We start from the raw sequence: 16,471 nt of genomic DNA, 5'->3' as shown, positions 1-16,471 counted from the left end.
TATGATGGTTCAGTGTGTGTGTGTGTGTGTGTGTGTGTTTGTGTGTTTGTGTGTTTGTGTGTGTGTGTACATTGTTTTTGTATCAAGTGTGTTTGTGTGTTCAGTATGTGTGTGTGTGTACGTGTGTCCAGTGTTTGTGTGTGTCCAGTGTGTGTGTGTGTCCAGTGTGTGTGTGTGTCCAGTGTGTGTGTCCAGTGTGTCAGTGTGTGTGTGTGTGTCCAGTGTGTGTGTTTGTGTCCAGTGTGTCCAGTGTGTGTGTGTGTCCAGTGTTACCATGGTTATTATTTACAGGGACACTGAGGAGTCAACATGAACCCAAAACCCTGGATAGAGGTGGTCAGTGAATGTGGAGTGGAATGTGTTCAGGTGGGTCAGTGTGTCAGAGGAGACTCTGTAGAAGGACAGAGTGCCGGCTGGCCAGTCCAGATACACTCCTACTCTGTGGGAGCTGGAGGAGGGGACGTCTATGGTAGTGGACTTATTATTGTGCCAGGCTCTGTAACTGTTGCCAGAGCAGAACAGACTCCAGGACTTGTCATTGTATCCGATCATACAGTCATAACCCTCTCCTCTCCTGCTGATTCCTTTATATGCCACTCCTATAACAGCCCCTCTCCCACTCCACTCTACCTCCCAGTAACAGCGCCCAGTCAGACCCTCTCTACACAGCACCTGACTAAAGCCCTCAAATCTCTCTGGGTGATCAGGATCCGGCTGCTCCTCTCTCCTCCATGTCACCTTTCTGTTCTCCTCAGACAGAGAGAGGAGTCTGTTTACTGTGTTTGGGTCCAGTGTGAGATCACAGACATCTGATGGATGAAACCAGACACAATATTAGAAATCATTCATCATTCACATTAGAATGTTAACTCACTTTTCACTAATTCATTTAATGTAGATGTTTCTAGGTATCAAAAGGAGAAGTTAAGGTAACTTGAGACTTGTTGAATGATCATATGTTATACTGTATGGTAATATAAAACACACTTATTCCCATTAATTACACACACACACACACACACATCCTGAACACACACACACATCCTGAACACACACACACACACACTGGAAACACATCCTGAACACACACACATCTTCATGCATGAACACACACACACATTTCTAATGTAACAGGAACACGCCACACACATACACAGACACACACATTGTCAAATCAACTCTTTGTAAACTTTGGTGTCCCTGATTTCTGCTTCTGAAATTCTGATATTTAATATGACCAAGTAAGTAATGATGGTGGTCTTTGACTTTGACTTCACTTGAATTAAGACTTATTCTTAGTCATATTCTTCACAGCAGTCAACACTCACATTTTCTAAGTCCAGGATTCATTGTGTTCTCTCCACCATGCTCCACACTGTAGCGGTAAGCAGAAGAACAGACAGTCATTGAGGGATACACCTGAACTCACACACACACACACACACACACACACACACACACACACACACACACACACACACACACACACACACACACACACACACACACACAAACACACACACACACACACTGGACACACACACTGTATACCCACACACTGGACAAAGTGTGTGTGTCCAGTGTGTGTCCAGTGAGTGTGTGTGTGTGTCCAGTGTGTGTATGTGTGTGTGTGTGTGTGTGTGTGTGTGTGTGTGTGTGTCTGTCCAGTGTGTGTGTGTAAGTCAAGTGTGTGTGTGTGTGTGTGTGTGTGTGTGTGTGTGTGTGTGTGTTTGTCCAGTGTGTGTGTGTGTGTGTGTGTGTGTGTCCACTGTATGTGTGTGTGCGTGTGTGTTTGTCCAGTGTGTGTGTGTGTCCAGAGTGTGTGTGTGTGTGTGTGTGTGTGTGTGTGTGTGTGTGTTCCAGTGTGTGTATGTGTGTGTGTGTGTGTGTGTCCATTGTGTGTGTGTGTCCATTGTGTGTGTATGTCTAGTGTGTGTGTGTGTGTGTCTAGTGTATGTGTGTGTGTCTAGTGTGTGTGTGTTTGTCCAGTGTGTGTGTGTGTCCAGTGTATGTGTGTGTCCAGTGTTTGTGTGTGTGTGTCCAGTGTGTGTGAGTGTGTGTGTGTGTGTGTGTGTGTGTGTGTGTCCAGTGTGAGTAAGTCTGTGTGTGTGTGTGTGTGTGTCCAGTGTGAGTAAGTCTGTGTGTTTGTGTGTGTCCAGTGTGTGTCCAGTGTGTGTGTGTGCGTGTGTGTCCAGTGTGTGTGTGTGTGTGTGTCCAATGTGTGTGTGTGTGTGTTTGTCCAGTGTGTGTGTGTGTGTCCAGTGTATGTGTGTTTGTCTAGTGTGTGTGTGTTTGTCCAGTGTGTGTGTGTGTGTGTCCAGTGTGAGTGTGTGTGTGTCCAGTGTGTGTGTTTGTCCAGTGTGTGTGTGTGTGTGTGCGTCCTTTGTGTGTGTGTGTGTGTCCTTTGTGTGTGTGCATGTGTCCAGTGTGTATGTGTGTCCAGTGTGTGTGTGTGTCCAGTGTGTGTACTGACTCACACTGGACACAGACACGCACACACACTGGATAAAAACACACTCACGACACACGACACACACACACACACACACACACTGGACACACACAGACACACACACCGGACACACACACCGGACACACACACAAACACACACACACACTGGACCCACACACTGGACACACACACACACACACATACACACACACAGACACACCCACAAACACAAACACACACACACACTGGACACACACACACAATGGACACACACACACACACACACACACACACACACACACACACACACACAGACACACACACACACACACACACACGCACACTGGACCCACACACACACACTGGACACACACACACACACTCTCACACACACACACACACACACACACACACACACAGTCTTTATATAACTTAGTCCAAGTGGTGGTCAGAATGTTTGTCTTAACTAGCCTGATAACTCCAACATGTCTGATATGAACATTGACATAAACCCTCTACATACTTGAGTTTCTCCAGTCTGCAGTGTGGATCCTCCAGTCCAGCAGAGAGCAGTCTGACTCCTGAGTCTCCTGGGTGATTGTAGCTCAGGTCCAGCTCTCTCAGGTGTGAGGGGTTTGACTTCAGAGCTGAGACCAGAGAAGCACAGCCTTCCTCTGTGACTAGACAGCCTGACAACCTGCAAAGAGTCAAATCATATTAAAACCACACTGCTATTCTTTGGTGGTGAAAATAGTGGCAGTATATTTTTTCTACATATTAAGATACATCAGTGTCCTGAAACCTGCCATATCTATTCATAAATGAATGTATCATTATTAGAAATTATCATAATATTGCTTGTAGAGAGAAACATGTATAGTACAAATATTTGAGTAGACTGACCAGACCAGTTTAAAAAGCAGTATCAGTCAAAAGACAGACAGTGAGGTATCAGATTTATATTATATTGAGTATACAGTCCACACCATATCTATTTTGACAGTGAAGATAAAATTATAAATGTGGCTCTATGCTCCAGCATTTTGGATTTGAGATAACATGTTTCATATGAGGTGACAGTATATAATGTAACCTTTTATTTTAGGGTATTTTCATATATATCTGTTTCACTGTTCAGAAAAATCAAAGCACTTTATGTATCTAGTCCCCCCATTTGACGAAGTCATAAGTATTCTGACCAATTCACTTATAGTGTATTAAAGTAGTCAAAAGTTTAGTATTTGGTTGTGAACTCATTGGTTGTATTTGCAGTTTGTTTTGGTTGTGTTTTGGGTTATGTTTTGTCCGATAGTAACTGAATGGTGGATGATGACTGGAGTAATTTTCTGTCTAAGTGAGTAGATAACATGTTTCTAAACACTACTAACTGAATCCTGATGATGCTATGATTAAGAAAAATCATGACTGAATCATGAACAATTATGAGTGAGAAAGTTACAGAGGCTACAACAAAACATGCTAACCTCTCACCATTACCAATAACAGAGGGGGAATGATCCTTGTGCCTCTGTAACTTTCTCATTCATCATCATTCACGATTCATTCATGATTATTCATAATCATGGTAGCGTCCACATGAATGTAGAAGTGTTCAGAAACATCTTCTATTCTGACTTACAATACAATTGAAGTGACTCCAAAATGACAGGACATTATTCACCATTCAGTTTCTATTCGGAAAAACATAATCCAAAACACACCTAAAACAAACTGCAAATGCATTCAACAAGTTTGTAGAATCACAAGCTTGATGTAATCACTGCAGGTAAGGAATATGTGACCAAACTCTAAACTTATGACTACTGTAATAGAATATAAGTGAATATGTCCAAATTATTACAACTTGTTCAAATGGGAGAACCAGAGGCATAAAGTGATTTCATTTCTAAACAGTAACACAGATATGTATGAAAATATCCTCAAATAAAAGGTGACATTATATATTGTCACCTAATATGAAACATTCTATCTCAAATCCAAAATGCTGGAGCATAGCGCCAAATGTAAAACTGAAAGCTTCACTGTCCAAACACATATGGTGTGGACTATGTGTGCCTGGTAAACACATGTGGATCTGGTGAACAGTTATCACTTGTTGACCGACTACAGGAATACTGACCTCAGAGTCTCCAGTTTATAGTGGGGATTCCCCAGTCCAGCAGAGAGCAGCTTCACTCCTGAATCCTTCAGGTCATTGTTACTCAGATCCAGCTCTCTCAGGTGTGAGGGGTTTGACCTCAGAGCTGAGACCAGAGAAGCACAGCCTTCCTCTGTGACTAGACAGCCTGACAGCCTGCAAAGAGTCAAATCATATTAAAACCACACTGCTATTCTTTGGTGGTGAAAATAGTGGCAGTACATTTTTTTCAACATATTCAGATATATCAGTGTCATGAAACCTGCCATATCTATTCAGAAATGGATGTTTCATTATTGGAAATGACAAATTATGAAAGTATTGCCTGCAGATAGAAAAATGTATAGTACAAATATTTGAGTAGACTGACCAGACCAGTTTAAAAAGCAGTATCAGTCAAAAGCCAGACAGTGAGGTATCAGATTTAGATTGTATTGATTATACAGTCCACGCCACATCTATTTTGACAGTAAAGCTAACATTTTAAATGTGGCTCTGTACTTCAGCATTTTGGATTTGAGATCAAATGTTTCATATGAGGTGACAGTATATAATGTCACCTTTTATTTGAGGGTATTTTCATACATTTCTGTTTCACAGTTTAGAAATGAAAGCACTTTATGTATCTAGTCCCCCATTTGAAGAAGTCATAAGTATTCTGACCAATTCACTTATAGTGTATTAAAGTAGTCAAAAGTTGAGCAGTTGGTTCCAAACTCGTTGGTTGCATTTGCAGTTTGTTTTGTTTGTGTTTTGGGTTATGTTTTGTCCGATAGTAACTGAATGGTGGATGATGACTGGAGTAATTTTCTGTCTAAGAGAGTAGATAACAGGTTTCTAAACACTACTAAATTAATCCTAATGATGCCATGATTAAGAATAATCATGAATGAATCATGAATAATAATGAGTGAGAAAGTTACAGAGGCTACAACAAAACATGCTAACCTCTCACCATTACCAATAACAGAGGGGGTCTGATCCTTGTTCCTCTGTAACTTTCTCATTCATCATCATTCACGATTCATTCATGATTATTCATAATCATAGTAGCATCCACATGAATGTAGAAGTTTCAGAAACATCGTTTATTCTTACTGACAATACAAGTGAAGTGACTCCAAAATGACAGGACATTATTCACCATTCAGTTTCTATTGGGAAAAACATCATCCAAAACACAACTAAAATAAACTGCAAATGTATTCAACAAGTTTGTAGAATCACAAGCTTGATGTAATCACTGCAGGTAAGGAATATGGGACCAAATACTAAACTTAAGACTACTTTAATACAATATAAGTGAATATGTCCAAATTATTAAGACTTCTTCAAATGGGAGAACTAGACACATAAAGTCCTTTCATTTCTAAACAGTAACATAGATATGTACAGGGCGGCAGGTAGCGTAGTGGGTAAGAGCGTTGTGCCAGTAACCGAAAGGTCGCTGGTTCTAATCCCCGAGCCTCCTAGGTGAAAAATCTGTCGATGTGCCCTTAAGCAAGGCACTTAACCCTAATTGCTCCTGTAAGTCGCTCTGGATAAGAGCGTCTGCTAAATGACTAAAATGTAAATATGTATGAAAATATCCTCAAATAAAAGGTGACATTATATACTGTCACCTAATATGAAACATTCTATCTCAAATCCAAAATGCTGGAGCATAGCACCAAATGTAAAACTGTAAACTTCACTGTCCAAACACATATGGTGTGGACTATGTGTGCCTGGTAAACACATGTGGATCTGGTGAACAGTTATCACTTGCTGACCAACTACAGGAATACTGACCTCAGAGTCTCCAGTTTACAGTGGAGATTCCCCAGTCCAGTAGAGAGCAGCTTCACTCCTGAATCCTTCAGGTAATTGTTACTCAGATCCAGCTCTCTCAGGTGTGAGGGGTTTGACTTCAGAGCTGATACCAGAGAAGCACAGCCTTCCTCTGTGACTAGACAGCCCGACAGCCTGCGAAGAGTCAAATCATATTCAAATCACACTGCTATTCTTTGGTGGTGAAAATAGTGGCAGTATATTTTTTCAACATTTTCAGATACATCAGTGTCCTGAAACCTGCCATATATATTTATAAAAAAATTACTGTATGATTATTGGAAATTACAAATGATCAAAGTATTGCTTGTAGAGAGAAAAACCTAAAGTACAAATATTTGAGTAGACTGACCAGAGCAGTTTAAAAAGCAGTATCAGTCAAAAGACAGACAGTGAGGTATCAGATTTAGATTGTATTGAGTATACAGTCCACACTATATCTATTTTGACAAAGATAACATTTTAAATGTGGCTCTATACTCCAGCATTTTGGATTTGAGATCAAATGTTTCATATGAGGTGACAGTATATAATGTCACCTTTTATTTTAGGGTATTTTAATACTTATCTGTTTCACCGTTTAGAAATGAAAGCACTTTATGTATCTAGTCCCCCACTTTTGAAGAAGTCATAAGTATTTTCATAAATTCACTCATAGTGTTTTAAAGTAGTCAAAAGTTTAGTATTTGGTCCGATATTCCTTGAACACAATGACTACATCAAGCTTGTGACTCAAACTCGTTGGTTGCATTTGCAGTTTGTTTTGATTGTGTTTTGGGTTATGTTTTGTCCAATAGTAACTGAATGGTGGATGATGACTGGAGTAATTTTCTGTCTAAGTGAGTAGATAACATGTTTCTAAACACTACTAAATTAATCCTGATGATGACATGATTAATAAAAATCATGAATGAATCATGAATAATAATGAGTGAGAAAGTTATAGAGGCTACAACAAAACATGCTAACCTCTCACCATTACCAATAACAGAGGGGGTATGATCCTTGTGCCTCTGTAACTTTCTCATTCTTCATCATTCACGATTCATTCATGATTATTCATAATCATGGTAGCATCCACATGAATGCAGACGTGTTCAGAAACATCTTCTATTCTTACTGACAATACAAGTGAAGTGACTCCAAAATGACAGGACATTATTCACCATTCAGTTTCTATTAGGTAAAATATAATCTATAACAAAACCAAGACAAACTGCAAATGTATTCAACAAGTTTGTAGAATCACAAGCTTGATGTAGTCACTGCAGGCAAAGAATATTGGACCAAACACTAAACTTTTGACTAAATTAATTTGTCTAAATAATTATGACTTTTTCAAATGGGAGAACTACATAATAAAGTACTTTCATTTCTAAACAGTAAAATATACAGTGAGGGAAAAAAGTATTTGATCCCCTGCTGATTTTGTACGTTTGCCCACTGACAAAGACATGATCAGTCTATAATTTTAATGGTAGGTTTATTTGAACAGTGAGAGACAGAATAACAACAAAAAAATCCTGAAAAACACATGTCAAAAACGTTATAAATTGATTTGCAATTTAATGAGGGAAATAAGTATTTGACCCCTCTGCAAAACATGACTTAGTACTTGGTGGCAAAACCCTTGTTGGCAATCACAGAGGTCAGACGTTTCTTGTAGTTGGCCACCAGGTTTGCTCACATCTCAGGAGGGATTTTGTCCCACTCCTTTTTGCAGATCTTCTCCAAGTCATTAAGGTTTCGAGGATGACGTTTGGCAACTCGAACTGTCAGCTCCCTCCACAAATGTTCTATAGGATTAAGGTCTGGAGACTGGCTAGTCTTAATGTGCTTCTACTTGAGCCACTCCTTTGTTGCCTTGGCCGTGTCTTTTGGGTCATTGTCATGCTGGAATACCCACCCACGACCCATTTTCAATGCCCTGGCTGAGGGAAGGAGGTTCTCATTCAAGATTTGATGGTACATGGCCCGTCCATTGTCCCTTTGATGCGGTGAAGTTGTCCTGTCCCCTTAGCAGAAAAACACCCCCAAAGCATAATGTTTCCACCTCCATGTTTGACAGTGGGGATGGTGTTCTTGGGGTCATAGGCAGCATTCCTGCTCCTCCAAACACGGCGAGTTGAGTTGATGCCAAAGAGCTCGATTTTGGTCTCATCTGACCACAACACTTTCACCCAGTTCTCCTCTGAATCATTCAGATGTTCATTGGCAAACTTCAGACGGCCATGTATATGTGCTTTCTTGAGCAGGGGGACCTTGCGGGCGCTGCAGGATTTCAGTCCTTCACGGCGTAGTGTGTTACCAATTGTTTTCTTGGTGACTATGGTCCCAGCTGCCTTGAGATCATTGACAAGATCCTCCCGTGTAGTTCTGGGCTGATTCCTCACCGTTCTCATGATCATTGCAACTCCACGAGGTGAGATCTTGCATGGAACCCCAGGCCAAGGGAGATTGACAGTTCTTTTGTGTTTCTTCCATTTGCGAATAATCGCACCAACTGTTGTCACCTTCTCACCAAGCTGCTTGGTGATGGTCTTGTAGCCCATTCCAGCCTTATGTAGGTCTACAATCTTGTCCCTGACATCCTTGGTGAGCTCTTTGGTCTTGGCCATGGTGGAGAATTTGGAATCTGATTGATTGATTGCTTCTGTGGACAGGTGTCTTTTATACAGGTAACAAACTGAGATTAGGAGAACTCCCTTTAAGAGTGTGCTCCTAATCTCAGCTCGTTACCTGTATAAAAGACACCTGGGAGCCAGAAATCTTTCTGATTGAGAGGGGGTCAAATACTTATTTCCCTCATTAAAATGCAAATCAATTTATAACATTTTTGACATGCGTTTTTCTGGATTTTTTTGTTGTTATTATGTCTCTCACTGTTCAAATAAACCTACCATTAAAATTATAGACTGACCATTTCTTTGTCAGTGAGCAAATTTACAAAATCAGCAGGGGATCAAATACTTTTTTCGCTCCCTGTATATGTATGAAAATCTTTAAATAAAAGGTGACATTCTGTACTGTTGCAAAATATGAAACATTGTATCTAAAAACCAAACTTAAAACTGTAAGCTTCACTGTCCAAACACATATGGTGTGGACTATGTGTGCCTGGTAAACACATGTGGATCTGGTGAACAGTTATCACTTGTTGACCAACTACAGGAATACTGACCTCAGAGTCTCCAGTTTAAGGTGGGGATTCCCCAGTCCAGCAGAGAGCAGCTTCACTCCTGAATCCTTCAGGTCATTGTTACTCAGATCCAGCTCTCTCAGGTGTGAGGGGTTTGACTTCAGAGCTGAGACCAGAGAAGCACAGCCTTCCTCTGTGACTCCACAGCCTGACAGCCTGCAAAGAGTCAAATCATATTAAAGCCACACTGCTATTCTTTGGTGGTGAAAATAGTGGCAGTATATTTTTTCAACATATTCAGATATATCAGTGTTCTGAAACCTGCCATATCTATTCATAAATGAATGTATCATTATTAGAAATTATCATAATATTGCTTGTAGAGAGAAAAATGTATAGTACGAATATTTGAGTAGACTGACCAGAGCAATTTAAAAAGCAGTGTCAGTCAAAAGACAGACAGTGAGGTATCAGATTTAGATTGTATTGAGTATACAGTCCACACCATATCTAGTTTGACAGTGAAGATAACATTTTAAATGAGGCTCTATACTGCAACATTTTGGATTTGAGATCAAATGTTTCCTATGAGGTGACAGTATATAATGTCACTTTTCATTTGAGGTTATCTTTAAACATGTCTGTTTCACCATTTAGAAAAATAAAAGCACTTTATGTATCTAGTCCCCCTATTTGAAGAAGTCATAAGTATACTGACCAATTCACTTATAGTGTATTAAAGTTGTCAAAAGTTTCGTAGTTGGTTCCAAACTCGTTGGTTGCATTTGCAGTTAGTTTTGGTTGTGTTTTGGGTTATGTTTTGCTCGATAGTTTCTGAATGGTGGAGTTACAGAGGCTACAACAAAACATGCTAACATCTCACCATTAACCTCAAATAAAAGGTGACATTCTGTAATGTCACCTAATAAGAAACGTTTTATCTCAAATCCAAAATGATGGAGCATTGAGCCAAATGTAAAACTGTAAGCTTCACTGACCAAACACATATGGTGTGGACTATGTGTAACTGGTAAACACATGTGGATCTGGTGAACAGTTATCACTTGTTGACCAACTACAGGAATACTGACCTCAGAGTCTCCAGTTTACAGTGGGGATTCTCCAGTCCAGCAGAGAGCAGCTTCACTCCTGAATCCTTCAGGTCATTGTTACTCAGATCCAGCTCTCTCAGGTGTGAGGGGTTTGACTTCAGAGCTGAGACCAGAGAAGCACAGCCTTCCTCTGTGACTAGACAGCCTGACAGCCTGCAAGAGTAAAATCATATTAAAACCACACTGCTATTCTTTGGTGGTGAAAATATATTTAAAAAAAAAATTCAGATACATCAGAGTCCTGAAACCTGCCATATCTATTCATATATGTATATATACACTATCAGTCAAAAGTTTGAACACACCTACTCACTCAAATTTGTAAAAAAAAAAAAAAAAAAAAACTAATTTTTACATTGTAGAATAATAGTGAAGACATTAAAACTATGAAATAACACATATGGAATCATGTAGTAACCAAAGAAGTGTTAAACAAATCAAAATATATGTTATATTTGAGATTCTTCAAATAGCCACCCTTTGCCTTGATGACAGCTTTGCAAACTCTTGGCATTCTCTCAACCAGCTTCATGAGGTAGTCACCTGTAATGCATTTCAATTAACAGGTGTGCCTTCTTAAAAGTTAATTTGTTGAATTTATTTCCTTCTTAATGCGTTTGAGCCAATCCGTTGTGTTGTGACAAGGTAGGGGGGGGGGGGGGGGGGGGGGTAGCCCTATTTGGTAAAAGACCAAGTCCATATTATGGCAAGAACAGCTCAAATAAGCAAAGAGAAACGACAGTCCATCATTACTTTAAGACGTGACGGTCATTCAATAAGGAACATTTCAAGAACTTTTAAAATTTCTTCAAGGGAAGTCGCAAAAAATATATAGCACTATGATGAAACTGGCTCTCATGAGGACCGCCACAGGAATGGAAGACCCAAAGTTACCTCTGCTGCAGAGGATAAGTTCATCAGAGTTACCAGCCTCAGAAATTGCAGCCCAAATAAATTCTTCACAGAGTTCAAGTCACAGACACATCTCAACATCAACTTTTCAGAGGGGACTGTGTGACTCAGGCCTTCATGGTTGAATTGCTGCAAAGAAACCACAACTAAAGGACACCAATAATAAGAAGAGACCTGCTTGGGCCAAGAATCACGAGCAATGGACATTACACAGGTGGACATTTGTCCTTTGGCCTGGAGTCCAAATTTTAGATTTTTGGTTCCAACCGCCGTGTCTTTGTGAGAAGCGGTGTGGGTGAACGGATGATCTCGGCATGTGTAGTTCCCACCGTAAAGCATGGAGGAGGAGGTGTGATGGTGTGGGGGTGCTTTGCTGGTGACACTGTTTGTGATTTATTTAGAATTCAAGGCACACTTAACCAGCATGGCTTCCACAGCATTCTGCAGCGATACGCCATCCCATCTGGTTTGGGCTTAGTGGGACTATCATTTGTTTTTTAACAGGACAACGACCCAACACACTTCCAAATTGTGTAAGGAGAGGGATTGAGTGCTGCATCAGATGACCTGGCCTCCATAACCACCTGACCTCAACCCAATTGAGATAGTTTGGGATGAGTCGGACGGCAGAGTGAAGGAAAAGCAGCCAACAAGTGCTCAGCATATGTGGGAACTCCTTCAAGACTGTTGGAAAAGCAATCCAGGTCAAGCTGGTTGAGAGAATGCCAAGAGTGTGCAAAGCTGTCATCAAGGCAAAGGGTGGATATTTGAAGAATTTCAAATATAAAATATATTTTCATTTGTTTAACACTTTTTTGGTTACTACATTATTCCATATTTGTTATTTCATAGTTTTAATGTCTTCACTATTATTTTACAATGTAAAAATTGTAAAAATAAAGAAAAACCCTTGAATGAATGTGTCCAGTGTGTGTGTGTTCAGTGTGTGTGTGTCTGTCCAGAGTGTGTGTGTATGTGTGTGTCCAGTGTGTGTCCAGCTGTGTGTGTCCTGTGTGTGTGTGTTCATTGAGTGATACAGGAATACTGACCTCAGAGTCTCCAGTTTACAGTGGGGATTCCCAAGTCCAGCAGAGAGCAGCTTCACTCCTGAATCATTCAGGTCATTGTTACTCAGATCCAGCTCTCTCAGTTGTGAGGGGATTGACTTCAGAGCTGAGACCAGAGAAGCACAGCCTTCCTCTGTGACTAGACAGCCTGACAGCCTGCAAAGAGTCAAATCATATTAAAACCACACTGCTATTCGTTGGTGTTGAGTCATTTTCTTTCTAAGTGAGTAGACAACATGTTTCTAAACACTACTAAAGTAATCCTGATGATGCCATGATTGAGAAAGATCATGAATGAATCATTAATAATAATGAGTGAGAAAGTTACAGAGGCTACAACAAAACATGCTAACCTCTCACCATTAACATCAAATAAAAGGTGACATTCTATAATGAAATCCAAAATGCTGGAGCATAGCACCAAATGTAAAACTGTAAGCTTCACTGTCCAAACACATATGGTGTGGACTATGTGTGTCTGGTAAACACATGTGGATCTGGTGAGCAGTTATCACTTGTTGACCAACTACAGGAATACTGACCTCAGAGTCTCCAGTTTACAGTGTGGATTCCCCAGTCCAGCAGAGAGCAGCTTCACTCCTGAATCCTTCAGGTCATTGTTGCTCAGATCCAGCTCTCTCAGGTGTGAGGGGTTTGACTTCAGAGCTGAGACCAGAGAAGCACAGCCTTTCTCTGTGAGTCCACAGAATGACAGCCTGCAAAGAGATCATCATGATTTCACAAACACACTGATAATTTAACACCAGTAGTGTAGAAGGACAATGGCAAATGCATTTGGTTTATTCTCTTAAACAACATATAGATTCATCTTCCGTCTCCTAGAATTGCATGGTCACACTGTTATACTAATGTGAACACCAATGCACTGATTCAGTAAGTTTTTCAATATAATATAATATATTATATACATATTATAATATATATTTTTCTCTAAAATGAATATTTCTTCCTGATGATTAGTACTTAAATGTCATTTTATGTACTCACAGAGCAGCTCTGGAGGCTTTGACCACTGGCAGCAGCCTCAGAAGACCTTCCTCTGATCTGGAGTATTTCTTCAGGTCAAACACATCCAGCTCCTTTTCTGAAGTCAGCAACACAAAGACCAGAGCTGACCACTGTGCAGGTGACGGTTTGGCTTTTGAGAGACTTCCTGATCTCAGGTAGCTTTGGATCTCCTCCACTAGAGAATGGTCATTCAGTTCATTCAGACAGTGGAACAGATTGATGCACCTCTCTGGAGAGGGATTCTCCCTGATCTTCTCCTTGATGTACTTGACTGTTTCTTCATGGCTCTGTGAGCTGCTTCTTGTCTTTGTCAGTAGACCTCGTAAGTGCTTCTGATTGGACTCCAGTGAGAGGCCCAGAAGGAAGCGGAGGAAAAGGTCCAGGTTTCCCGTCTCACTTTGTAAGGCTTTATCCACAGCACTCTTGTAGACAGTAACTTCAGTAACTTGTGGTTCGGCCATTAGATTCTCATTGTTGTTGATGAATGAGAGGAACACATATACAGCAGCCAGAAACTCCTGAATGCTCAGATGCACGAAGCAGTACACCTTGTCCTGGTACAGCCCACATTCCTCTTTAAAGAGCTGTGTGCACAATCCTGAGTACACGGAGGCTTCATTGACATCAATGCCAGCCTCTTTCAGGTCTTCTTCATAGAAGATCACATTGCCATTCATAAGCTGTTGAAAAGCCAGTTTTCCCAGTGACAGAAAACTATCTTTATTCCAGTGTGGACCTGTCTCTTCTTTCCCAAGATACTTTTCATTCTTCTGTTTGATATGAAACACCACAAGGTGTGAGTACATCTCAGTCAGAGTCTTGGGCATCTCTTCTCTCTTGTCTGTACTCAACATGTTTTCAAGGACTGTTGCAGAAATCCAACAGAAGACTGGAATGTGGCACATGATGTGGAGGCTCCTTGATGTCTTTATGTGTGAGATGATTCTGCTGGCCATGTCCTCATCACTGAATCTCTTCCTGAAGTACTCCTCCTTCTGTGGGTCATTGAACCCTCGTACCTCTGTCACCTGGTCAACACACACTGAAGGGATCTTATTGGCTGCTGCAGCTCGGGTAGTTATCCAGAGGAGAGCAGAGGGAAGCAGATTTCCCTTGATGAGATTTGTCAGCAGAACATCCACTGAGGTTGACTCTGTGACGTCACAACAAATCTTGTTCTTCTGGAAGTCTAGGGGCAGTCGGCACTCATCCAGACCATCAAAGATGAACAGAAGTTTGTACTTGTCGTAGTTGGAGATTCTTGATTCTTTGGTTTCCATTGAGAAGTGATTGAGAAGTTCAATGAAAGTGTGTTTTTCCTTTTTCATCAAATTCAGCTCCCGAAAAGGGAATGAAAATACAAATTGGACATCCTGATTTGCTTTTCCTTCAGCCCAGTCCAGTATGAACTTCTGCACAGAGACTGTTTTTCCAATGCCAGCGACTCCCTTTGTCAGCACAGTTCTGATAAGTTTGTCTTGTCCAGTTAAGGGTTTGAAGATGTTGTTACATTTGATTGCAGTCTCTGGTCTTGCTTGCTTCCTGGTTGTTGTCTCAATCTGTCTCAGCTCATGTTCATTATTGACCTCTCCTGTTCCACCCTCTGTGATGTAGAGCTCTGTGTAGATCTTATTGAGAAGTGTTTGGTGTCCTTGTTTAGCGATCCCCTCAAATACACATTGAAACTTCTTCTTTAGATTAGATTTGAGTTTACGTTGGCAAATCACAGCAAGCTCATCTGAATGAAAAAATAACACAGAGGATATTAATATTACGTCTGATTTAATGCCTACAGTTTTGTAAAACTGTGTTATAAAGTTTAAATTATAATAATTCATTCTCTTAACTGTCTGTATAAATCTGTAAATGTTTTCATAATGCATTACAGACTGGTGTGACTGATTATATTATTATTATTGGTTCTCTCTCTCTCTCTCTCTCTCTCTCTCTCTCTCTCTCTCTCTCTCTCTCTCTCTCTCTCTCTCTCTCTCTCTCTCTCTCTCTCTCTCTCTCTCTCTCTCTCTCCTCTCTGTCTAAATTAATCACCACAACACATCCCTGCTGCTACTTGATGAGGTCACTAGGTGTTGTGTTAAGGCTGCTACAATATCATTGAGGTACACAGCTACTTTATCTGTACTTTAGCTACAGCTTTTAAAATGTTTGTTATAAAACAGCATTCAACATGAGGCAGACAGCTCTTACTTTTCTCCAGTGTGTCAGCAAGCTCCTTCTGGTTCATTTTCCTCAGGACGTGCAGTGTGATCTTCAGAGCCCCCTCTCTGGCACTGCTCTCCTGCTTCTCATCTTCAGCATCCACCACTTCCTTATCCTGCTTCTGACTCTCAAAGCCTTCTGGGAGTTCTGGACTAAGAATCCTCTTGAACATCTTCAGCTCGTTCTTCACAAATGTCATAATATTCTCTTCAAGCAACTGAAATAAATCAAGTAAATAAGTTAAGCAAGAGACTAAATGCTTTCTCATTAACACATTAATGAATGATTGACAGATCAACTTTACTTGAGGTAAACAAAAACAAATGTACATAACAGGACCACATACACTGAATATGGAGGCCAGGTCTGTTTGATGACTCTGGGAAGACTGACCACTGAGAATCTCTGACTCTGATCTCTCCTGTTGGTTTCTGTGGACAAAACATCAGATTACATCTCCTCATCCAGGGAGTACACACACACACACACACACACACACACACACACACACACACACACACACACACACACACACACACACACACACACACACAC

The 16,471-nt window shown here is 40.6% G+C and overlaps 1 protein-coding gene across 1 annotated transcript; it reads right to left on the bottom strand.

Annotated features, from left to right (window-relative positions):
- Positions 1 to 231: 231 nt before the first annotated feature.
- On the bottom strand, positions 232 to 15,537 carry LOC311140657 (NLR family CARD domain-containing protein 3-like; the record flags this gene model as incomplete). Its single annotated transcript, XM_084175813.1, has 5 exons — positions 232 to 809; positions 1,329 to 1,375; positions 2,976 to 3,149; positions 12,653 to 12,678; positions 13,687 to 15,537. The coding sequence occupies 5 exons, from the start codon at positions 15,535 to 15,537 to the stop codon at positions 286 to 288; spliced, it is 2,622 nt and encodes an 873-aa protein (XP_084031939.1). The 3' UTR covers positions 232 to 285.
- Between the last annotated feature and the right edge of the window lie 934 nt (positions 15,538 to 16,471).

The sequence above is a fragment of the Coregonus lavaretus genome (genome assembly GCF_964263955.1).
Source record: "Coregonus lavaretus genome assembly, chromosome: 2".
NCBI classification, from domain to species: domain Eukaryota; kingdom Metazoa; phylum Chordata; class Actinopteri; order Salmoniformes; family Salmonidae; genus Coregonus; species Coregonus lavaretus.
Note: the sequence above shows the minus strand (reverse complement) of the source record. Positions and strands in the feature narration are given on the sequence as shown.